General features: G+C 34.4%; 1 protein-coding gene across 1 annotated transcript in view; it reads left to right on the top strand.

Annotated features, from left to right (window-relative positions):
* Positions 1–26,205, top strand: part of KDM4C (lysine demethylase 4C) — a 437,566-nt gene extending 411,361 nt beyond the window's left edge. The window contains exons 20-22 of the mRNA XM_051987536.1: positions 15,559–15,678; positions 22,161–22,253; positions 24,990–26,205. Of these exons, the coding sequence (XP_051843496.1) occupies positions 15,559–15,678; positions 22,161–22,253; positions 24,990–25,166 (390 nt within the window). The 3' untranslated portion in view covers positions 25,167–26,205. The remainder of the gene's footprint in view (positions 1–15,558; positions 15,679–22,160; positions 22,254–24,989) is intronic.
* Positions 26,206–27,077: the final 872 nt, after the last annotated feature.

Raw genomic sequence — 27,077 nt, 5'->3', positions numbered from 1 at the left:
TTGGGAGGGGGAAGATATATGACTTTATAGTCCTTTAGGTACAGATCATATCTTTTGGATATACATAGTTTCATTGAATTCCCTGTAAATAAAGGAATATAGCAATAGGCAACTAGTCTTCATATTCTGGGGCACTGGTGGCTCAGGGTCTCAGATTTAAGGTCATGTATCCAGCATCTTACTTATTTATAAGTTATAGGATCACCATATATAGAGCTGCAAGGTACTTTTAAGAAGATATAACACCAATATCTCTTAACTTTATAGATAAGAAATTCAGCAGTGAAGCAACTGAGATCTCACAGGGAGTAATACTATTGAGAACCAAATTCTACTATTCTGTATCCATTTAATTCAAATTACATGTTAGAAGACTACCATAAAACCTTAAGATTCCTTTTGGATTTGTTTCTGAAAGTGAAATCAGATTCAAAAGTTTCATTTCCTGTTTAAAAATTCATCTCAGATGAAAAAAATGGATTTAAATGAAAGCAGAAGATATTCTCCAACAGCCTTTTTTCATCAATGTTGTTCTCTGTTTCAGTTCTATGACATTGACAAATCCACTATTTGTGACATTAATAACAGCAGTAAAAAGAGAGGGCTAAATGGAACAGTGAGTTAACGCTATTACCTCCCACTTCTAATGGCCCAGGTTCAGGCAGTAGCTCAAGTGAAAGGCTTTTTGGTGACCTCATCAGACTCTTTTGTGAACATTTACTGTGGAGCTGTGACCCAGTGGCATCATTTTATGAATCCCTGCTTAAGAGAGCCCCAGGCATGTATTAGTTCTCATTTGTCAGAAAAAAAGCAGAATGAAAATCACTTCTCCCTCATCCTAGATTTACTGACAGAAAACACTGATACTTCTGTTTATATAGAATCCGAACACTTCAGTAGTTAACACTGATGCTTTTGTTTCTCCAGAAATGTGAAGTAACATATTTGCTGTCTAAGAAATATGGTTTAAAACTCTCGAAATATTCTTGCTCACTCTGATAACTTCATTCTGGTTCCTTTGACAACTGAGCATCACTGCTGGGCTGCTGTGTTCTCATTTATTTAATGCTTACTTTCTTCCTTAGCTTCCCCTTTCTTTGATATAGATATGCACAGTGGCTTCTGAACTTTGGAGCTAAGGTCATGCCATTCTGGAGGGAGTAGACAACAGTCTGTTTACAAGTTATTTTATATTATCTTCTAATTTCATTCTAACCCCAGATACTAAAGCCCTTGTCTATATCATATAAATTGATGACATTTCTCAAAAGATAAGATTTCTACAAATTAGCCAACAGATCACATCTATTCTCATTTAAAGGCAGGGTTATAAATGTATTCAAAATACATTGAATTTGTATTATTGTTGTTTAATATATATGTGAAATTGATGTCAGTACTATTTACTTATGGCTTATAAATAAGAGTCTTCACTTTATTTACACAGTACTTAGTTTGAAAGAAGTCAGCATATTTTCAGGAGTGAGTAGAAAGACCATCACTTAATTTTACTATTCATATTGCTCAAATAAGTTAGATGTCAAGGTCAAATTATATTGTTGAAAGCAATAAAGGAGGAGGAAAGGTGACAGGAGATAAATTGTATATATTTTTTATTTCCTGGTTATTTCAAAAGTCATTGTTTCAAAGAGTAGAAAAATAAGAGTAAAAGGCTTAAAAACTTTTGTCTCAGCTGTAATTATTAGTTTGGTCTGTAGTTCTCTAAGTCATTCATCCTCTTTGTATTTTCCCTCTCTTTATAATGGAGACAATAATGCTTGGCATTCTCCTAAATCACAGGTGTTTTAGATTTTTAACTAATTCTATAAAAGTACTTTATATTCATAGAATCTTTGTGTAGTCTAAACAGTGTAATTATACAGTATTATAATGATAATTTCTACATATTCACAGCTTTTAGACCCCATAATTTTAGGCAAAGATAATTTTCTCCAGTGAATCTAAGCATATGTGATATGTGCATTAGAGGAAAAAATATTAACTATGATACTCTTTGTGGACTCAGAAACAAATAAACAGTAAACATAGTGTAGAAGAGAGGACAGTGTTCATGGAGTCAGGTTTCTCCTTAGGAAATGTATGACCCTACGCAGTACACTTAAATTCTCTGTACCTCAGATGTCTACAAAATTAAAGCTTAGACTCAAAGGCTTCGAGGTCCCTTCTATGATTTTTTTGTCCTGTGAAATATGAATGTGAGAAATATGCATGTACAATATATAAAGGATATTCTAGTTACCAAAATAACATTTGTAAGAGCTTCCAAACAAAGGTGAGATCTTTGCCCTTTTCAGCCCTTTAATAAAGAAGCATGAAATCCTACATCTTATTTATGAGTTTTTTTCTTTCCTTTCTAGAATAGAGAATGAAACAAAGTCTTTTAAATAGGTATGATTTATAACTTCAAAACAAGTAGCTGATAATATAAGTCAAGTTTTAGTTTTTGCATTATAATTTCAAACAGCCAAGATTTTAAAAACTTTGTAAGACAAAATCTATAATAGAACTGTTGAAAGAATCTCAGCTTTAATGACAGAAAGATGCTATAAGGAAATCAGATGCACTTTAAATTGAAGCTTTTACTATTTAATAGACCTAATACAAATAATGCTTTGAGGGCAACTATAAATATCTATATTAAATTCAAAAGCATTCTTTTTTTTGTATATTTTCATTAAAAATTGCTTGAGGAATTTAATTTTAAAATTTCATTTACAATTTTATATGCCCTGGTTTATTATTTCTAAAACACCATTTTTTTTCAAGATAGGGAGAGAGGGACAATTGGTCCTGTGGCATGCACACATGCAAAAATGATTAGAATTGAGCAGGAATTCTTAACCTAATTTCATAAATTCCTTGAACTTTCATGGAAAGGGCTCCCTAGATTTCATCATGCTGCTAAAGAGAGTTTCTGAGTGAGCATACTTTTTCTCTCAAGATAGGTAGCCAGCTTCTTTGAAACTGTAGTCTTAGAGAGCTGCCTGGACTATTGAGAACCTAAGGGATTTGTCCAAGGTCACACAGTCATTATATATCCTTGAGACTGATTCTCTTATTTTCTGTCATGATGATTCTCCTTTTTATTGGTGATTGATAAGAATATTATAACTTAGAGGAAATAATGATCCAAGAATCATATCATTTGAGAATTGGCAGGGACCTGAGGAATTATCTAGTCCAAACTATATACTAGATGAATCCCCATTATAAAACTGTAAAAGTGAATATCCAGCCACATAAAATGGTAACTTTGCACATTGTGATGGTTAGTGAGTCTTTCCTGCCATCAAACACACATTCTCCTCTTTTCACCTTCTTCTTTGGCTTCTGGCTCTTCCCTAGGAGCCCAACAGAATAAATCTAATTCTTACTCTACTTGACATCCATCTTACATAAGTAGACAGTTATCATGGATTTCCTGAGTTTTTTCTTCTCCAAGCTAAGAATACCCGGTTCCTTTAACCAAACTTCATATTGATTCAGTCTTTTTGGTTGCCTCATAACTTCAGTTTACCCACATCATTCTTTTAAAAAAAGAGTGCCTACAACCGAGCATACTATTTCAGATCAAGTCGGATGAGATCTTTTGGGATGATCGCTTAATGATGCCTGAAAACTAGATTTTTCTTAATGAATCTCAAAGCCTAATTTCTTTCATTCAGGTAGTTTTTTCTTTTCCTGAGATTAAAAAAAAAAATTAGGCCCAATAGATGGGTGCAGAAAAATCATCATTTTTTACCACATACTCAGTAGTTCAGGATGTTGTAATGGACAGAGAATTGGCCTTGATGTCAGAAATATCTCTGTATTAAGTCTGACCTCTGAGACATACTATGTGACTCTGAACAAGCCAAGTAAATTTCTCAGTACTCAAAGCAACTCTGAGTTGTAGAGAAGTTGTTGACTTTCACTGGTCATGGGAGTTTTTTCACAATGAAATTACAGTTCCAGTACCTGTCTTTACTCATCTATCACTTAATGGAATATTCTGTACATTGGATAGATACTGTTAAAAGTTTGTTTTCAGAAAGAATGCTTCATTACTTTGCATTCAAGCATTTATATTTTGATTGCAGTTTTACCGAAAACAAAAGAGAAAAATAATTTGGTATAGTTGAAAGGTCTTATTCTAATCTGAAGTTTTATAGAAAATTTTGAAAGCTAAAAGATTCCATTCTGATTGTTAGTGATGATTGTGACTATTATTGACCTTCATCTTATAAGTCAGTTGTCATTTTTTTTTCTTTTCTAGGACTCATAGTATCATTCCTGACATTATGTTTCTTCTCTTATTCAGATTAAAAGTTTAAATACAGGTTAAGTTTAGACTTTTCATCTTCATTTGGCCCTTTGGTTTTTGGTAGAAGTATCTGCACAAAAATCAGTGCCAATTTGGTTCTGTTGGTGCTTTTTTAAAAACATTAAATAATTTTTGATTCCAAAATATGTTTTCTGTATTTCTGTAGGTTTGGCAATAGATCATATTAACTGTCAAAACAATAATTGACAAGCTATTCAGTTTGTTGAATAGGTCAGATTTAGCAAGAGGCATATATCATTGTTAATAATTATGTCCTAATCTTAGTTACATAAAAGAGAACAGCAAAGAACATTCTCCAAAGGTTTATTAACTATTAGAAAAGGGACAAGACATAATTCTTAACATAGTTTTTACATGACCTGTTCTAGGCATGAATATGTTCAGTAAAGCTAAATTTAAGCCTTTCTGAATTGAAAGCTCTTGTTGGTTACGATCTGACGGTTGTACATTATCTGGAGCTTATTTTCATTCACAATGCCTTCAAATAAACAAAAAGCAAAAATCTCCTTAATGGCACATCACATTTTTCACCATTTGACAGGCTTTTGACAGAATAAGAATCAGTAGGAAGTTTCCAAAATTTTTCTTTCCCTCAAAGGGTGGTAATGTTGAGTAAATAAATTGATTCATTATCTTCTGCTCAACCATCTTATTTGTCTGTCTACTCTATATGACAAATTTGTTTCAGTTGAAGTATTAGTAATAATTATACTGGTCTTATCATGAGACTTTTAAGTATGACTATATAAGTTAAGTCTTTTAAACTGAAATTAATGTACACCAACCTATCATTAACAGATGCAGCTTGCATTTAGAGCATTAATAGAATGGACCTACACATTTTATTTCTGGCTTTGGAGATGCATTCTCTATATTGGGAAATCTTGGTCCCTCACTTTTACATAAAGATTTGATCCAGCAGTGTTTCTACTGGGTTTTGGGATACCCAAAGAGAGCATAAAAAAGGAAAAAGGACTCACATGTGCAAAGATGTTTGTAGCAGCCTTTTTTGTAATGGCAAGAAACTGGAAACTGATTGGATGCTCCTCAGTTGGGAAATGGCTGAATAAGTTATGGGATATGAATGTTATGGAATATTGTTATAGTTCTATAAGAAACAGTTATCAGGCTTACTTCAGAAAATCTGGGAGAGACTTAACATGAACTGATGCAAAATTAACTGAGTAGAACCAAGAGAACACTGAACACAGCAATAACGAGATTATGTGGTGATCCACTGTGATGGACTTGGTTCCTTTAAACAATGAGGTGATTCAGGCCAATTCCAATAGATTTGGGATAGAGAGAGCTATTTGCATCTAGAGAGAGGATTATGGGGAATGAATGTGGATTACAACATAGTTTTTTCACCTTTGTGGTGGTTGTACTTATTGCTTATTTTTTTTCTTTCTCGCTCCCCGCCCCCACTTTTTGATTTTTTGGTGCTATGTGATAAATGTGGAAATATGTTTAGAAGAACTACACATACAATCTATATTTGATTACTTACTGTCTAGGAGAAGGGAGAGATGGGAAGGGAGGGAGGGAGAGAAATTTAGAAGACAAAATTTTACAAGGGTTAATATTGAAAACTTTTTTGCATGTATTTTGAAAATTAAAAAACTATTATTAAAAAAATAACTAAAAATGCATAAAATACTGGGGAATCAATCTACCAAAACAAACAGAATAACTGTATAGATTCAGTTACATAATGCCCCTTAAGTTGCTTGTTGTCTAGGAGTGTAAGGAGGGGAGAAAGGAGGGAAAAATATTTGAGACACAAAAGTTTTACAAAGGTGAATGTTGGAAAATTATCTTTGCAAATATTTTGGAGAAATTAAAAGCTATTTTTAAGAAAAAATTCCAAGATGTAATAGTTACATTTTATAATTTCAGTAAACAAAAAAACTTTGAAGAAGAAAAAGAAATCCTTTAAAGAAATAAGAACAATTTAAAGAGTTGTAGCACTCATGACTGGGCTATGACTTTTTAATAAAATTGACAATATTTAATATTTCATAGTTTTAAAGCTAGTCAATCAAACTAATAAAGACTTTAGAGAAGTTAATAAAAATAATAAAATTCATTTGGAGAAGCAAAAGTTCTAGACTATTAAAAGAAATAAAGGGGTGGGGAGGGAGACAGGAGTAGGATGAAAGGAAACTAGCACTTCCAGATCACAAACTATATTATAAAACAGCAGTCTTTAAAATCATTTGGTATTGTATAAAATATAGATAAGTAAATAAATCATACAGACTAGGAAGAATTAGAAACAATCAAATTCAAAATAACCAGTATTCAATAAGCAAATAAATTCCTACAAATTTCCTTATTTGATAAAAATCATTGAGAAAACTGGTACATTGTCTGATGGAAATGGGGCTTAGACCAAAACTTTCCACCATGTCCCACAATAAATCAAAATGAATATATAATCTAATGTTCATACCATCAGATATTAGTAGAGAAGCAGATTATACATCTTTTCTAGTTATGGATATATGGATAAGTGAACTAAACAAAAGACAGAAGCCATTACAAAAGATAAAAAAAAATTTGATTCTATGAAATTGTAAAACTTTTACACAAGTAAAATAAATGAAAATAAGACAAGAAGCAAAATGGCTGAAGGGGGAAAATAAATACAACAAATTTTGGGGTAAGGGTTGTATCCAAAATATGTAGACAACTAAAAAAGTATATATATGTATACCAACATTCCTGTGTTTATATTGGATCAAAAGTCATTCCTAGTAGGTGTCATTAATGTATATAAGCAAGCAGTTCTCAAAAGAATTATAAAGCATTAAATTATATAAACACATATACATGTTTTAAAGCACTATTAATAAGAGAAATACATATTAGAAAACAGACACCTAAGGTGTTTGCTTTCAAATTGGCAAAGAAGACAAAAATTGGGAATAGTCAGCCATGGAAGGATTTTGGAAAGATAAGTATATTGTTGTATTTCTGGTAGAGATGTGAATCCAAACAACCATTTTAGAAAGCAAACTGAAATTAAAATAAAGTTACATCTTTGACCCAGATGTTCCAATAGTAGACAGATATCTCATAAAAAGTCACTGATCAAAATAAAGCCCCATAAGCACCAAAATACTTTACAACTAGCATTTTTTTTGGTAGTAGCAAAGAACTGAAAACAAAGTAGGTGCTTATTGATTAAAGAAAGACTAAGTAAATTGTATTGTGAATGTACAGGAATATTTTTGAGCTGTAGAAATGATGACTTTGTTGATACCAAGAAGTATAGAAAGATATATATGAACTGATGCAAAGAAAAATAAGCAGAACCAAGGGGAAAACACACACACACACACACACACACACACACACACAATGTCTAATGTAAGTGTAAATTTAAATGTAAAGATTGACTTCCCCCAAAGAATAAAAATTCTGGACGCTGTTATATTACAAAAAAGTAAGCACTCAGTTCATTGAAAAAAGAAGATAAATGTTCTGGAATTTAAAAATAACCATTACCAAATTCTTGAGAGTGATACATTTGGGATTGAATGAACTTCAAACTAAAAATAATGAAAACACACTGAATAGTTAAGCAGACTTAAAGAAAATTTGATCTTAACAATATCTAGGAAGGAACTAAACTTAGCTGTGGCCATGTTTAAAATGTGCTACCTCTTCACTTTCACCTTGTAAGATGGATTCAACTTAAGTACCACTTTCTTTATCTCCTTCCTCCTCTATAATCTCTACTAGTTCCTTTTCATTTTGTATATATGTACACATTTATATAAGTATGTGTTCTCTCCTGTGATAGAATATAAATTTGAAAGCATATTAAAATATTGAAAGCATATAAATATTTATTTGAAAGTAACATGTTTTGCTTTTGTCTTTGTATTTCTAGTATCCAACATTAAATGGCATATAGTAAATATTTATTAATTACTTGTCTGATTAATTGATAAAGAAACAAAGGATCCTTAGGATCTCCTGATGGGAAGATTTCTAGATGTATATGAACTGATGCAGAATTGGGTAGGTATGTGTTCCTTGGACTCCAGGGAACATCATATTCTACCCAGGATAGGATGATCACCAGAAATCTCATCATAATATTGAATGACTTAGTTTTAGATATGCAACACCTTCTCGACTCCCACAGCTTCCTCTTCTTTCTTACTGGAGGGCTGGAAAGTAGCCTAAACTCCCACAGAATGAGGTCTAGGATCCCAGCTTTCTGGCTGACTCTCCTTATTGCTCCTGGGTGCTGTCCTCCCCATTCTCCTACCCCTCTTCCCCCTTTTCTTCCCTCCTTTTCAACTTCTTTTTGTGTGTTTCTCTGCTGTTAGATTATGAGCACCTGGAAGTCAGGAAGGTTCTGATTTGCATCTTCACTATTTCGCCTGGCCATGAGCCTGGCCATGGTAGACCTTAACAGAGAGGATGAGCTCTGGGTAAGGAAGGGAAGGGCTGCACAAAGTTGTGCTGGCTGTGTCCATCACTAAGTGTTTGACTTCCTCTGCTTCTCCCGGTGGCCTGCCCACAGCTGCTGAGAACAAGCCTGAGACTACCACCACTGCCCTTAAATCTAAGTCTTGCTTCCTGACGGTATCTTCGTGCTGAAAACAGATCAAGAGAATATCAGTTCAAATTAGGATGTGTGAGGTCCAGGTAAACTTCATGAGAAAGAATATCTTGACAAGTTTGATAAACACAAAAGAAATTGTGGTCTTATCCTCTCTGCTATTAAAAAACAAACAAAAAAACAGATTGTTTTTCTAGATCTGGAGATATCCTGGCGGCTCACTACAGGCCTATCCTAATCCACATAATGAAACTAGGCTGGCCTATAGGAATCTGACCAGTAGGCCTCCTTGTTCCTTGTTCCAAATCCAACAAAGAAAGATATAGCCCATTGTGATAAGACTGGAGAGCAGCCTTCTCAAAGGCAGGGAATTAGAGTAGATGATCTTATCAATAATGTTCCTTTCTACCCTGTGACTCTCTGATTTGGTGCATGTTCATAAAACATTTTTAGAGCTGTTTCTCTTCATTGCCCTCAGGTAAACTCTGCCATCCTACATCCCTTTTTCAGTGACCCATTTAGGTCAGCTTATTAACATTACTCTAATTTTTGTCTTCTAACTTTAATTAATTTAAAAAACCAAACTTAAACAAATTCATTCTTTTTAAAAGATTTTAGTATGTAACATCCTTAATTGGTTTTTTTTTTTAACGTAAGGTTGCTTGCCCATTGTTATTATTATTATTATTTTTTACAAATATACCTTTTGCTAACCTCATGCTATAATATTAATGGTCCAAATCTGTGATATCATGATGTAGGGAACTCCTTCCACTAATGGAGATTGTCAGCTTATTTCACTGAGAGACCGTGTGACTTGCCTCATGGGCATAGAGGTGATATGTGCCAAAGGCAGATCTTGAACCCAAGTTTTAGTGTTCCTAAAGCTAACCCTAATTATTCCATAATACCTCTATAAAATTTTCTTAATAATATGTCAGCATAAAAATACATCATCATTCTGAAATATATTTTTAAAACCTTTCCTGAATTTCTGAAGCGTTTCATTCCTTCTTATGGAGAGCTAAAGGAAAATTGTTCTCTTAACTAATTGGCACATGAGGATTTGATCAATAAGTTCTAATGTATTCTTTATTTGGGGAAGAAAATATGTTTTAGAAAATAAAGTGCCAAAAGATGCTTTTAGGCCTCCTTGTTCCAAATCCAACAAAGAAAGATGTAGCCCTTTGTGATAAGACTGGAGAGCAGCCTTCTCAAAGGCAGGGAATTAGAGTAGATGATCTTATCAATAATGTCCCTTTCTACCCTGTGACTCTCTGATTTGGTCCAAAAGCATCCAAAAGATGCTTTTGGAAAAGAAACTAAAGTTCCCCAACTGAATGTTTTAGGAAGCCAAATGGAAGTCACTGTAGCGTAGTATTGTTATCCATAAGACCCAGTTTGAGTAACATTAAATGATGTTCTTTAAAAAAATTTTTTTTTAAATTTTAAATCTATTTAAAAGGAAAATAGCAAATCAGACTTGGTTTCTTCCTAAGATAATTAATGTCTTTCTTAAAGCACTTTGGCTGCAATCCATTAATCTAAGGCCTAAAAAGACACTATTTCCTAACAAATACAACTAAAAAGTAAAGCATGAAATGGATGCTTTCAGATTTTCTTTTTCCAATATACCAGAAATACATGAACATAAAAATGAATTATGCTGTCAGGGAAAGTGGCCTTAAAAAATCAATCATTTCAATGTGATTGATTCTGGATTTATGTAGCACAAGAGACACTTGATAGAAATAATAGTAATGAATGAGTTAGCTTCTGCTATTAGGTGTCTGTACCTACCTCTTTGTATACATGAGGTATGGATGACAAAACAAGAATAAATCCAAATTAGAGTTAACTCTAATAAAGTTCTTACTTAATTCCAACTCTATTATTATTGTTTAGAAATTTAGATCTTTTCTTGGGATACTTTTAGAACTTATGGTATGTATTTTGGAATTTCCTCAGTGATCACAAATCTTATTCCTTTTAGAGCAGATCTGATCACTGGGAAAAGCCAGTTTGGCTATTAATGCCAGTTTTAGTACTGCTTTAATAAATGATGAGTCCTGTTTTCTTATTCCTGAGCCTAAAGGCATTTCCTAAAAGTAGAGCTACAAAAATCTTTTGGGATGGCAACATTGTTAGGAAAAGGGAGCTCTGAAGACCTTTTCTAGTAATTATTAAGCAACCAATTTGATTTCTTTATACTTTATAAGCACACTTCCTCTTTGGAGCTACTTTATTTCCTATATACTTTACTCCCATTTAATTTTCTCCTCTGTTGATTCTCCTTCTCCTGTCTTGGTAATGTATGTAATCTACAGCCCAGCATGACACAGAGGAAAGGGAGTTTGAAGTGGCTCAAGGAGATTACTGCCTCCTGAAGTACCATTTGAACCACCAGGAAAAACCTTTTAAACACTTAGGTTTCTCAGATATTTTCGTGGCATACCTGCATAGGGAAAATCTAAGTTTAGACCTCATCAGAAAGAGTATCTCTATATGAGAAGTGATTCTATCTATTCCTAATGGGAAACAGTAGATCAGGGTAGAATAGATAGTAGGTAAAACACTTAATCTTTCTTGTTCCACTGTCCTTAGGTGTAAAATGGTAATAACAACAATTCTTATACTAACCAGAGGCTTTTAGATAGCTCAAGGGATAAAATGGGACTGAGATCAAGATCTAAATTCAATCCCAGCCACAAATACCTGCTTGTTTTTGATCCTCTGCAAATCACTTAACTTCCATTTGCCTCAGTTTCTTCAGCTATAAAATTGCACTTACATTTGAAGATTGTTGTGATGATTAGGTAGTTGTAAAGTGCTTAGCATAGGTCTCTGGCCCATAGTACTTTCCTTCCTTCCTTCCTACTAACTTCAATAGCATTCTTAATTACTCCATAAATTTGAGTTAATTTAGGTCTTATGTAAAATGGAAGGATTGAATAAAATAATTTCTCAGGTTTCTTCTAATTCTTAATCCTAGAGGTCTATTATTAGCATTATTTATTCACATTTCTCTAAAAGCTTCCTTTGTCATGACAGAGAAGTAAGTAATTAGAGGAATCCTTGAAAACTATTCTAGCAGGACACTAGCTGAAAAGGCTTCATGTTTAGTTCTCCTTCATATTTCAGATATGTTTCCTGTATACCAGAGCAAATCTAAGTTCTTACCTGTTCACTATAAATTTTTTTTAGCCATAGAAACTTTGGATTTCCATCAGCTGCCATCTATGTAGGTGATAAACCTACAATACCAATAAAACCATAGAACCTTGATGTAAGGAAATAAACAGAGAAGGGACCTTAGCAAGCCATTTTCCTAGTGCAGTGGTTTGGTTTGAAGTGGAAGTGTTGCTGTTCCTTCTTTGCAATGTGTATTGCAATCTATAATAGTCTCTTCAGCACTGATGATAAAAATCCTTTTTAATTTTTCTCTTAATCTTACTTTGAATTTTTTGGCTATTTACAACCTTGCTATTCAGTCCTTATCAGGGATGCCCTTTCTTCTTTTCTTCAGAAGCTTAGAATTGTAGTCAGTGCTTTTCAAAAGCTCTGACTGGTTCAGAAGGATTGGTCCATGGTCTCCTTCATTTTGTTTTTCATCCTTGTGCCTTTTTTTTTTAAGCTATAATTATATTGATGGTTCATAGTTGGTTACCTCTGTTCAAAGGTTGTGTTTAAATTTTTTTTCCTCATAATTTTCAGTTCTATATAAAGGGATATAGATCCTTTCAGAAAGCAATTTTTAGCAAACTGAGATCACGTATGAACTTAAGTAGCTTGCTAGTAAGAACCAGTAATTAAACAAGTAAAGAATCAAGTTCCAAATAACTGTCGCTGAATCTTTGGAATGGGTGAAGATATGTGAAAATAACAATTTTTGCTTGGATTTTTTAGTCATAGTGGGCAAATGAACAGAATTTTCTAAGCAGCAGAACTTTAGATTTTTTTTTCTTCTTTCTCATCTTCCTTAATAGAGAAAGAAAACAGAAACAGTATGGTCTTTCATGTAGTTAATTTGAACATTATGGTATAGTAGGGGAAAAACTCTAAACACATCCAGGAGAGACCTAGATTAAAATCTTACATTTAAAATTTAAAAACTCTATGACTGTAGTGAAGTTGTTTATCCTAAGCCTCAGGTTCTCATCTGTAAAAGGAGAATAACATTACTTATGTTAACCATCTCATAGAGTTATAAAGATGAAAGAAGACAATATATGTAAAGCTCTTTGTAAATCTTAAAATACATCATAAATGCCAGCTATTCTTCTTATTTTTTGGACAACCTCGATATGATACTTAGACTTTTGTGCCTGCTAGAGAAACATTAGCCAGGCACTGAAAAATAAGAAGCTTTAGGTGTGCTTAAAGCCATGAAATCCTGAAGACAAAGTACTAAGTGGAGAGCATTTGACTCCAAGTTTATATTCAAGCTGAATTGATAGGAAAAAGGTAAGAATTAAGGAGATTTCAAATTAAATCATAAGCATTTTTAAGGCTTCCTCTAAAAACATTTTCTTCTGTATTAGTTAAAGCTGCATTTAGCTATTTTAATAAAGTTCTCTTTTTAAAAAACTAAAACAAGTTGGGAGAAAATTACTTTATTTTTGTTTTCCATCTCTTTTTGTTATTGCTTTTTGGACTAAAAAAGTGATTTCTTCTATGTAAAGAATTCTTAGTGAACAATTTCCTCTATCAGTATAGAGTATCACCTTTTCTGCAACTTGGAGAGTTGCCTGTTGACACTTAGAGGCTACATCATTTATGTAGGTACCCACAGCCAGTTTTTGTGAGTGGCAAGACTTGAATCCAGCTGTTGCTGACTCTGGGGCCAGTTCCCAATCTTCTATTCCATACCACCTCTTTTCTTTAAAAAGATGGAAGCATACTTTTTTTTTACACTTTATTTTTCTTGTTTTTGTTGTTGTTGTTTCTTTTGTTTTGTGTTTTCTTTTACAACCTGATATGGAAATATGTTTTATATGACTACATATGTAAAACCCATATCAAATTGCTTGCCTTCTCAGGGTGGGGTAGAGAGAGAAGGCAAGAATTTGGAACTCAGAATTTTAAAAAAAAATGTTAAAAGTTATCATTACAAGTAATTGTGGAAAAATAAAATACTAAGCAAATTTTAAAAATTTAATTATCTTAACTTACTTAAAAAGATCTAGGACTTATCCCTTTATTGCTTAGACTTTTTTGCTGTGGTACGCTACTACCACCTGGTGACATAATGCCTAAAATTACAGGTTGAGTTAGTTTTCATGACTGAACTTACAAAATTAAAACATATTGTCTACTATGGTAAATAAGTAGTTTGTGAATACCTTCATATCCATGTCCAAAGTATGTAAATCTTAACTTTTCCACATAATAACTAGGTATCCATCAGTCATATCAAACTTGAAATGGTGACTAAAATGGGAAATTGTAGCATGTGTGGCATATAATATCAAATCCAATAATTTCCAATGGTCTTGATAGAATGTCTAGAACATAGGAAGCATTTTATTAATACTTGTTGACTGACTAATACTATGTAAACTTTTGGAAATGAGATAAGGGAAAAAGTGATAGATCCCTGAGCAATCACAGATTAAATTTCCATCCACTCTTTCCTTTAGATTTCTGTTGCCCAGAAATCAATGATTGTGAAGTAAAATACCAAATTTGTCTTGGGACTAAGGTGCCATCATCCCAGTTCTTCAGTCTTATAAACTCTAGACCACTGAACACAGCATTTTTTTAATAGCCCAGCTAATAATAATCTCAATCCATTCCTGTGTTTGATGTATGGTCAAATAAATGGACCACCAAACCTTCCATGCATGACATGAACCAAACAATAATACTGGCGCCTTTTTTGCTGATAAATAGGGTCTCTTCTGTCATGCGGAATTTCTGCTAATAATAAAAAGCAATACATGGCAGAGTTCTAGTTGTAAATAACCAAACATTTCCTATGTATGTCTCACAATAAAACCACAGAGCTAACTCACAATCTCTCCATTTATAGCTTGACTGATCAAGTGTGCCTTTCAATCAGTAAAATTGGCCTCATTAGAAAAATATCACCATTAGCAAAATATGAATTGCTCAATGTGCAAAAAAATCTACCAAACTAGTCGACTGTATAATTTCATATTCACCTTCATCATGTTATTCGGTATACTTTGAATTTCATAATTTTTTATTTAACCCGTTTGCAAAGTTTTCCTAAGGAAATGTAGTTGTCTTGAAAGTCCAGGTTGGTATCATCAAAGGTACATTCCAGGTAAAGATATACAGAACTATCAGGACTGTGTTTCAGTGAATCTTTATTTTTATGTATATTTTAGTTATCATCTGAATTATTCCTTGTCAAACATCAATGTAAATAATAGTTTTCCCTTGCTTGCATTTCTGTGCCTTCTTCAAAACTTTATGGCACTGACTGTAGCTAAGTATGCCTGTGAATCCTGTCTGCTCCCCCTAAAGACCAATACAAGATCATAATGCATGAAGCACAGAGATAACACTCCTCTCTAATTGTCACGAAGTTGATAATGTGTTAAGTTTCAGAGGCAGTAACTTAGTCACTCACTTCAAAAATCCTCCTGCCTTTATCTGTCAACAGACCAGAGATTGCTTGAAGCTGGGCCCGCCTGCTGAGGGAGAAGTTGTTCAAGTCAAGTGGCCTGATGGAAAACTCTATGGTGCCAAATATCTGGGCACCAATGTGGCTCACATGTATCAGGTGGGTGAATTCTCTCTGTGTACAAAGCTGAAATAAAATGAAAAAACAAAGTGTGTTGACAGAGTAAACTGATGCAAACACAACTAAAACATAAACACACAGTAAAAATGCAATTACTAAGTGGTTGACAATGAGAAGTTATGCTAACGCTTTATCATTTGGTGGCAATGTACCAAATAAGAATTTCTTATTTTCCCTCTAATACTGAGAAACATCAATAAAAGTTTGTGACCTTTTATTTGGAAGGTGTAAGGTCATAGAAAGTAATTAATAAAAGTTAATCTAGTACTTTGCTCACAACTGTTCTGTGACATAGACATTATTATCCCTGTTATGTAGATGACATAGACCTTATTATCCCTGTTATGTAGATGAAGAGACTGAAGGTCAGAGACACTAAGGGATTTGGCCAAAGTCACATTACTAATAAGAGCTAGGATCCCAGTCAAATCTTTTTTGACTCTGGGTCCAACATTTTCCCATTATATTGCTGGACCATTTACTCTGAAGTTGTCTGTACTGCAGAAAGTCAAGTTGATTCAAGTTCCCATAGACCTGAAGCACACTGTGTAATGGATGGATAGTTGGAGGATCTAAATTTGAATCATGGCTCTGCTACTTATAACCTGTGTTATTTGGGGCAAATGCCTCAGTTTCCTAATCTAATAAAGTTCTTGTGGGTGCATCATGACAGCTGCTATATTATGGCTATCAAATCCAATAAGCACAACCTGTGGCCTTCTGATCTTGGGAGTCTCCCTCCAAAGGTTATACTGTGTTTAGCGTATTATTGTCTTCATCTTCACCCAGTGTCTGCTCTGGGAAATCTCTGAATATGCACAGCTCTCTAGATTGTGTCTAGATCGACACAGATCTGGGTAACAGCACTCATCTCCTTTCCAAGCATTCAAGGTAAGAAGTGGCAGCAGGACTGCCTTTATCTTGCTCCAATAAAGTGCAGAGGATGCAAAGAATATAAAGAAGTCCCCAAACAAATGTAGACAATGCATAAATGGGCTAGCAAAAACCCTTAAAATGAACACATTTCTTTGACTCCTACTTTTTCACTAAGGTCCTAAAAGACATAAAGGCAATAGCCTAGGGGCCTAAAGACTCACCACTTTGTACTCTGAACTTCCCCTGGCAGAAAATTTAAGTTGGGGATCATCAGGGAGTCCCTGACATTCTAGTGAATCCCTATTTTCCACATGATACCATATCACAATGATGTCATTTGGACTTCCCCCACCAGGCAGATATACCCAACCAGGCAACCCCCTTCCCATGAAATTTTTGTTATATCTATTACTGATATTGTAATAGGAAGAAACAAAGCACAGGTCTTATATTTCTACAATCCCTTACTACTCCTCTAGTTGTTGGGGCTCTTCTCTAAGAGACACACTACTTAGATATAACTTTTTCTTTCTAAAAGGCCAGATCTCTGAACAGTTGAACTTAGAGTAACTTGAGGAAATCCTCAATTCTTGAGGTTACTAAGAAAGTCTCCCTTCACTGATTACATGATTCTATGCCAGTATTAAGCTAAATAGTTCTCATCCTCTAACAAGGAATGATGGGATGATTGTGTGGGCACTTGGTCAAGCACATGGAACTTTTATGTACTTCTTCCAAGATAATTCCTTTACTGCCCCAGCTGCTTGGGACATTTCTGGAACTAAAAAAGCCTGATCTCATGTCTCTGGTATCTAACTTGTTTTCAGAGAAGAGCCTGAGGAGGGAGGGGGGACGAAGAGGAGGGGAATACCAGAGAATAGCCACAAAACCTGCATGGTTTTATGTTATTTTTATGGGCTTCTTCTGCATTAAGGCAGTAAAAGGTAACTAGAGTTGGGAAGGATAGTAGATCTTCCCCCTCCATATTTATCTTCTATACACACACACAAATGTGCTAGTATTATACTTTGGAAGAGAGCTAAAATGGACAAGCTTGAAAAAAGAACCTTCTTTCTCCCTCTACTCCCAATTATTCTTTGTTCACTTTTAAAGGCTAATACAAAAGGGAGAAGAGTAAATCCTCCCAAAGGTCTGAGCCTACTAAGTCCGTGATCTGTATGTTACTACCCAAAGCTCTGGTCTATATGTGGTCTGTATGTTACTACAGAGCACATATACACCTAGAAGTAACTTCAGGGAGCTTTATGTCACACTCAGCAAAAATCACCTTGCTTCAGAAAAGGTATAATCCAGCAAGAAAAAGCCCATGATGTTCACTAGTGTCCAAGCACTGCAGGATGTTTAGTAAAACAAAAAAGAAAAGAGTTATTCTTAGGCTCAAAAATAGATTAAAAATGGGGAGAATGCAAAAAGCTTGAAGTTGTAGGCCTGTTATGTTAAAAAATGATAAGGCTGCTTATATCAGCAAAGACATTGTGTCAAGACTGATAAGGGGTAAAAGCTTAAGTGGAAAAGTGGGTTATACAAAACTGCATAGTGCCAAATGCAGTAATTAGTGGTATTTGGAGAAGTTTGGGGAAAAAAATGAAATAAATTTTGTCTTGCTTTAATGAAAGACAAACTGAAAGAAATTTATTGCTCCACTGAGAATAATCATATAAGCAGAAGGTGCTTAGGAGAAGTGAGTGAGGAGCTAAGTGGAGAGGGAAGGAAGGAAGCACAGCGGAAACAGTATCAAGTTATAAGACCGTGATTCTTTTTTTAATGGAAATGGTGCTGAGACTTCAGTCAGGAAAAAGTCATAGGGTAAGAGGCCAGAGCCTTATGTTTGAAAAATTAGGCAATAACATGTTCAATTCTACATAAGAGTATATCATGGGGGCAGGGGAGAATAATAAAATTATTCTTCATGAGGTCCATTTTGGAATTTTGTAACTTGCTTTTTACATATTTTATTGTATTGTAGCAAAGAATAATGTGGTTCAGATATGGCATGGGAAGCTTTCATGTTAAAATAGACACATGAGTTCAACAAGAGGTTTCCTGTGTTTTCCCAACTTTATTCCGTCTTTGTCTTGAAACTCAACTAAAGGAAAATGGTATATAGAGACTTGATAAGAATACACAATAATAAGTACTGGTACAATTAGTGATAGTTAACAGTCTACACTTCTTTATTACTTTTTAATTAAAGTTACTGTTAACTTTCCTCATAATAGCCCTGTGAAGGAGGAAATGAAAATATTTTATAGATTAAAAAAATTAAGTCTAGGAAGTTAGATGAAGTAGTTGTGATCACATAGCTAAAACATGTTGGAAGTAGGATTTTTACTCAAGTTTTATAATTAACCAAGTCTAGGTAGCAGTGTCCTTATGGAAAAGAGCTATTTTAAGCTAAGCTATTTTAATGGTAGTTATATTAAGCTACTATTCTATTACTTGATTTAAAGACATTTGGGGTACATTAAACATTTCAAAGAGGTGCTATGCAAATTTTTAGTGCTAATCCTAATACTTAAGAGAATTAATAGATATTAAAGAGTAGATAAAAAAGAAATGGAGTACTCAACTTGAATTCACCAGTAAATGCAAAAGTGAAGATTCATATTCCAAAGAACTCACTGTGAAATATTTTGCACAAAGAACTCCATCTCTCTTTTCTGTGCTTTCCCCCGACCAGCCTGCTATATCCTGCCTACTCAGCCCTAGAATTCCTGTTTTCTTTCAAGACTCGGTCCAAGAGCCATCTTTAGTGTGAAAGGATATATGTGATTAGGTTCATCGCCAGCTATGATAATCGATATCATTTGTTTGCTACATTACAAGGTGCAGTTCTGTATAGTGAATGAGTTGGTTCAGTGTCTAGATGAATTTGTGATTTCTTATTGTGGATTACTCCCTTCAAGAATACAGATCAAACATAATAATCAGTTACGAAGCAAATATGTGCTGAACACCCTGCTAGGTAGAGGCTAGGGATCCATGCTCAAAAAGGACAGTACCCAGTTCTTCCCAGTGCCTACCTTTGTAGGAAACGGAAACTTGGACTCTCTGCTTTGCATCTGCTGCTCTGACTAGTATTTTCAACTCCAAGGAACACAATGCTCCCTTTCTGGGAACTTCTGTTGTCCCTTCCCCTTGCCTTTTTTTTTTTTTTTTTTTTTTTTTTGGGTTCCTTTTATAAAAGTTATCTCTCCTTTTTAAATTGTAAGCTCCTGAAGGGCACAGACTGCCTTCCTCTTATTAATTCTATCTTCAGCACTTAGCACAGTGCCTGCCACAGAGCAGGAAGTAAATTAATGTTCATTGGATTGGATTCCAGAATAGGCTTAATAGGCTGCTAATCATATGCATGCGTCTCTCCATTGGTCTTTGAATTGCTTTCCATTTTGAGTTATCTGAGATTGTGGTATTTCATGTTTTACAGCCATGTAAGATCGTTCTAGGAAATTTAGATTTTGAAAAATTGGCTTTTGCCACAAGGGGCAGGCTGAAATCATTTAAAGTGCTACGCAGTTTCCCAAATGTAGCCTATATTGATCTCCTCCTATCCAATTCTGGGCCCAGCATCCATCTGAGATTACATGTAATACTGAATTAATGCAGGTAGTTGTATATTCGGCTGATGTTACAATTGGAGTATTAGGTATTTTTTATTTACTTTGTTTTTCCAATGTGAATGACTAAGCTGAAGTTTTTTGAATTATTAGGATTGATTCAGGAGTCATCATAGGTACTAGTCTAATTATTAGTACAGTGCCATCTGCAAATATCAGAGTTAAGTGAATAACTATGCTGAAGAAATTTAAAATTTTTTTAAAATGAAAATAAATACCACTTAACTTATTTACAGTCCCCAAACTAGGAAGACTTAGTTCCACATTCATACTTAAGGTAAATAAGATATTTTGTTATATAGGGATAACATGAAATATAACTGTCATTTATTTTCAATAAGGTTTATTCAAATCATGGCATATTTTAACTTGAGTAAGGAATATCTTATTAAATCAATTTTTTTCTTATTTATGATGACAAAATACCTTAACTTTTGTATAGCATAGATAGTAGGAAATAGTTAAGTTATAGAGATGATATCTTCAAGGGGGGGAAATATTAGTAGCTTTTGAAAAGCTATAATTATTTCAAAGATGGGGTATTTTGGGATTCATAGAATAAAAGAATGGAAAAGATCCTCAGAGGCCATCTAATCCCACCCTTACTTGATCAAGAATCCTACTCTGCAAAATTCCCAACAAAGGGTCATCTGCCCTCTCCTAGATGGCCTCCAAAAATAATGAGGCCTCTATCTCCTTAGGAAGTTCATTCAACTTTGGGATATCTCTGATTGCCAGGAAGGTTTTCCTCATGTCAAATGTAAACATGTTCCTCTGACACTTCCAATCACCACTCTTGGTTTTGTTCTGATGGCCTAAGCAGATTAAATCTAATCCTTTTTCACATGACAGCCTTTCAAGTACTAGAAAACAGCTGTCATGTGTCTTCCTAAGTTTTCTCTTAGCCAGGAAAAACATTCCTTCTTTTAGCACATTTTCCAATTTTCTCACCATATTGATCACTTCTCTTCTGCTCTATGTCATTTCCTACAGTACAGTAACAAGAACTAGTCTTAGTAATCCACACGTGACCTTGCCAGGGCAAAGTACAGCATAATTATTAGCTCATCATCCTCTCTACCTCAAGCAGCCATCCCTACTTCTGACTCTTTTTATTCTCATTTTCTATAAAAAAGGTAATACTGGACTAAATCAGGATTTAAGTAAGATAAAGTTCTTCACCTGTGGTGAACATTTTAAAGAAATGCATCAGATTCAATATAACTGTTATTTCCTTCATTGTCATTTCTCTCTTTCTCTGCAGTGGCCTTCTATAACCTTGAAATGTGGTATGTTGAAATTAATTTCTGCCCTCAGTAAATTGAAAACAATGTAAAAGCATCTTCATTTTAGATGATTCTCATTCATTTAACAAAGCACATACAGTGTGGTTTACAGATAATGATAAAATACTTTAGGACATTCCCAACCACTTAGAACTTGACTAACATGAGGTTGGAAACTAAAATTTTAATATGGCTGTAGCTGAAATGAGAACGGGTTAACGGGATTTTTATATAACATATGATATACATTTTTTTCCCTTCTGAAAGAAAAACAACCCTCCTTTTTATGCTGCCATAACTTATTAAATAAATAAATGACCCAGATGGGCCAACCCAGTCTGTTTACAACAAGTCTGATTGCTAAATTTCCTATAATTATGTATTCTGAGCAATAATTTGAGCTGCAACTACTTTTTGTCTTTTGTTTTTGCTTTAGGAAATACAGTTTTTAATATCTCTTCTTCCAAGAACCTAATTTTCAAGAATTTTGGTTTTAGAAAGTAAATTTTTGTCAGGAGCTAGCTAAAATCAACTAAGAAGAAAACAATTTCTACTTCCTGTGCCATGTTCATTGATGCCTGTATTTCTTTCTTTCTTTCTTTTTTAGTATCCTTTCTATGAATTGTAACAGTTAATTTTTTTTAATCTATGTTTTTGTTAGGTTGAATTTGAAGATGGATCCCAGATTGCAATGAAGAGAGAGGACATTTACACTTTAGATGAAGAGTTGCCTAAACGAGTGAAAGCTCGATTTGTAAGTGCTAGAAAATGTCTGATATAGCTATTGGTGTTCATTCTCTCTCCCTTTATTTCCTACAGTCACTACTAAGAATTCCTGGTACTGATGAAATCATAGTTCCAGACCAAATTCTCTTTTCCCTAAAAAAGCTGCCGTAAATTACCTCGGAGTAAAATAAAACTTTGCTTTTAACACTGAGCATTATTCAAGTATTCTCTTAACTGTTTGACTATTAATTGTAAAATGGCTTCCTCATTTATGAACTGGTTCATTTAGTTGGTTTTGTCAGAGGAGAAGTTCTTTTAAAATAGTACAATTAAGAGAATTGAGATTTATAGTTATGCCGTTCATTCTGTTCAAAAAAAAAAAAATACATCCTTTGAAAAATATAACCTACACATGTAAAAGAAAACTTATCTTTAGTGAAGGAGGTACAAAAAAAGAGAAAATCAAATGCTTTATTTAAGACATTATCCAAGCATCCTATCAAAGGTCCAGAAGGCCTGAAGACCTTTTAATGTTCTAAGTTCTCAGCACCCCTTGAAAGGAATTCTCCTCTTTTTTAATTTGCTAGAAATAGTTACTTCCCTTTCTATGTTTTTGTCTTTTTGAGAACCTGTTTTTAAAGTCCTGATTTATTTGATAAAATTTGGAATAGATAACTTCTGAAATTATTTTCTAGACCTTTAAAAAAAAAAGCCATGTTTCTATATAGAGCACAAGAACTGATTATTTTAGACTTAAAGTACTATCCCCCTATTATCATTAAGTAAGGTGTTTTCTTTATTTCTACTTGGATGATAATTGCTTTGTTATATAATAGATTTAGCCTCAAATCCTTCAAGAATCCTTCATAGTTGAAATCCTCTCCAATCAGCTTCTAAAAATTATTCAGAGCAATTAACTTATACATTCACCTTTGCATTTTTTGTTTTTCTCCTTCTCAAAAGAAAAATTTCAGACCCACCTCCCCCAAAAAGACAAAAACATAGCTGAGAAGATTTGTATAATGTCATATGTATTATAACTTGGATCACTGACCTATTTGAATACACATTTGATGTTATATAGTTGAACATGGTTAGAAAGAAATGGACAGGGTCCCATTGAATATCTCCCGTGGCCAAACAAAAATCACTAAATTGGGCTTAGCTCAGTTTATTGACCCACATGATAACATGGTCCCATTGTTGAAAATTTTCCTTTTTCTTTTCTTTTGTATTTAATAAATGAATGACTAGCTGACAGTAGAAAAGCATGCTTCTGGAAATGAGGGCCAAAACATATATTTTGAGGATAATAAGCAAGACTTTTTGTTTTGAGCCACAGAAATAATATCAATGATAATAATATTAATAGTATTAAATCACAGACCTTAGAAGTATTATATAGATAAGAGTGGGAAAAGGACAGAATTTGAAAGGAGAGGACTTGAGTTCAAATTCTGGTTTAGACAAATCATTTAAGTCTCTAGGCCTCAGTTCCTCATCTTCAATTAAGGGAGTTGGACTAGATGTCTTCTAAGGTCTCAGAAAATCTAGTTATCATTTAAGCTGTCTTCTAACTCAAAATAATGAATCTGTGATCCTCTTAAAGAACTACCATTATGCTCCATAAAAGGATAACAGGTTTCATATATGTATGTATGTATGTATGTATGTATGTGAAGGTTAGATGCCTTCAGGTTCTGTTGATTTTTGTTCTCCCTTCTAGCACCAACTAGATGACTGAGGAGACATTTTTCACAAGAAGCAGCAGTCCACCTCAGTGATTGTGATGGGTTATTTTCTACTAACTTCAGAAACAGCCCCATTACTTTTTATTGTCTCAGAGAATTACCATAGCAACAGTGCATAATTAACTGTAGCTACTGGTAAATTGGTTTTATTATTGCATTTGAGAAGCTGGCTTTTGCTGTGCCTTCACAGTGGTAACACTTTCAGAGATGTTTTATTTTCTCCTGTGATAACTCTAGCCTTTATAAAAGTGAAAGATAGTTCAGCAGCAGCATCCTGCCAAAGCAAAATTAAAATGCTTGCCACTGATTTGGAGAGGAAAGAAGGGAAGCAAGCCATGGAACCCTTTTGTTTGATTCTAGTATTTGCATCTTGGTAAGATTTGGCAATCTCCCATGGAAGTGGATTGCTCTTTCAAAAGACAATTATCTTATTACACAGCAGGGGATAGTTTTTAATTCCCCTTTTCATCACTTTATTATTTAATTGCCAGCAATGGTCCCTCAGGGGCTGCTCCATTATTTTTGGCTTTGCCAGTCTTGGCTACATTTGTCTGAGGCCCTTACTCCGGGCATCTATCTCAGTCACCTTGAATAAAGGGTTACGTCACAGGCTCCTCTATGTACTTTGATATCATTAAATATAATGGCTGAGGTCATCTGAGCAAGCAGTCCTGAAAACAGATTTAGGAAGCTAAGAAGGCAAAGCTAGACTTGTGTTTGCAGCCCTCAGTTACCTCCCTTGGAGCATCATGGGAAAAGCCACATAGTCCACTTAACCCCTATGGACTTTAATTTCCTCATCTGTAAAATATGGCAAAAACATCTTCCAGTTCCACAATCTTGTGATCCCAATGTTGAAGGCTTGATTAGCATGTCTGTTCTGCTGTCCCCAGTGAACTCTGACTCCCATCTGCATAAATCAGATCAATTTCCATTCTTCTGGGTGATATTTGCCAAAATGTCATGTTCTTTCGGCAAATGAAATTTCCAACCTGAGTAATGCCTGTTTTTAGTCCACAGCTTCAGACATGCGGTTTGAAGATACATTTTATGGAGCCGACATAATTCAAGGAGAAAAGAAGAGGCAGCGGATGTTAAGCTCCAGGTTTAAAAACGAGTACGTGGATGACCCTGTGTACCGCACTTTCTTAAAGAGTTCATTTCAGAAGAAGTGCCAGAAGGGTCTATAGAGTTACTAGGCCACCTAGAGAATCATATCAGTGTACACCAAGGAAGGAAAGACGTGACAGTGGATGACCAGCCGTCATTGTAACAATACGCTTCAGTGAGATGAGGGTCAGGATGTGTCTTTTGAGGATAATGAGTCAGACTTCTAGTTTTGGGCCACAAAGAAAGTTTTAATACACACTCTGGATTTGGCACATCAATTTAAGATCATTCCCAATCTCCCTCTCACCCACAAGCAGTCATTTTGTATAATTTCGGATCCATTTTCCCTAGTGAGAGGGAACAGTAGTCAATACAGACATCATCTAAAAAGAAACTCCAAGTACAGAAGAACTCTGGACAAAACCTGACTTAGAGTTTTCAGGCAGGAAAGTTTGACTGGACTCTCTCTCTGTCTCCTTCTCCCTCCCCTAACCCCACCATTTCCACTCCTCTGAGGGCCAGAAGTCTTTATATGAAAAGATAGGAAGAGAGAGATTTGAATATTTTCCACAGGCAGGGAAGGACTTTAACTTGTTTGTTTTAAATGAAAGTTTTTATAAAACATTTTTAAAACAAAAGGCAGCACGTCTGGTGCTGAGACATTATGCACCTGTGCTGTACTTGTACAAAGCTGTTACATTTTTTATATCACTCTTGCTCTTGATTGTGTCTGTTGGGGACTGCGTTGTTGGCCTTTGTGAATGTTTTTTGGCTTTTAAGGAAAAATTCTTATGAATTATCTGGGCTTTTGTTTTGTTTTGTTTTGGGGTTTTTGTATATTTAAAGAGGGAAATTTGGGGCAGTTATTTTTAAACACTTTTTTTTTTTCGTAATGCTTATTCCAAATAGATATTTGTAAAGTACAAGTTTCTTTCATTATGTGTTTGTAAAATTAGAGTTTAAATATATATATGTATATGTATATACATATATATGTACATATATATATGTGTATATATATGCTTACATGGCTAGTTTTGAACTAATATAATGATTTTCCTTTTTAAGCAGCCTGCAAATGTACTAGTGTTTAAAAATAAACAATTCCATTTTGCTCCAGCCCACTGTCCTCTGGTGTGGTTAGTTACCTCCCTGACTCTATTCCAGTTTAAAAAAAAAATCAGTAGTGGGAAAAGGTTTTAGGTTGATGGCATTTACAACTGCCAGACCTGAGAAGGTTTTCCTTCTCTACTCCAGATATCTTGTATCGGCATGTGATTAAGGATTTAATGTTACTTTAGGAAAAGTTAGTAAATATATTTGTTTTCCCAAAGCACCAACTTAATCTTATGGTTTTTTGTAGCTTCTGCTTTGAAACAGGAGTACAAAATCTAAAGGCCTGACCCTTGCTTACACTGGGTTTCTCCTTTTTATTTGAGGCAGCAGAGTGTAGTAGATAAGGCATGGACTTGGTAAGGCACATGTGGGTTCAAATCCCAGCCCTGTCCCCTGCTTTGGAAGAAAGTCACTTTCCCACTCTGGGCCCGTTTCCTTATCTGTGAAATGAAAAGATGGGGCTAGAATACTTAAAAGACATTCCTTTAGCTCTAAGTCTATGATCCTCTAAATCTTGTCTCTTGTTGCTCATGTGCTTCTCAATACCACTGAAGGGTTTCACAGCTACATTGACTAAGCCCACTATATATTTATGTTGCTATATCGACCAATTGGGCTTTTATTCTTTAGTGCACTACCAGCAGTTATTCCAAAACTTGTTTATCTCTTCTTTTCTCCTTCTCAGAAGAGACTTTGTCTATACTTTACTGACAAAATAAAGGCCATTTGCTGTAAACTTTCTTTTCCTCTCCTATTCTGCACATGATCTTTCACTTTGTCTTGCTTTGTTCCAGTCTCTGATGAAGAGACTTTGGTAAAGAGATCCTTTACCAATGCTAAGCCATTTACTTGTGCCTTTGATGCCATCTCCCTAA

The sequence above is a fragment of the Antechinus flavipes genome, chromosome 1, assembly GCF_016432865.1.
Source record: "Antechinus flavipes isolate AdamAnt ecotype Samford, QLD, Australia chromosome 1, AdamAnt_v2, whole genome shotgun sequence".
Lineage (NCBI taxonomy): Eukaryota > Metazoa > Chordata > Mammalia > Dasyuromorphia > Dasyuridae > Antechinus > Antechinus flavipes.
The sequence above is the reverse complement of the archived record's forward strand: the minus strand, read 5'-3'. Positions and strand labels throughout refer to the sequence as shown.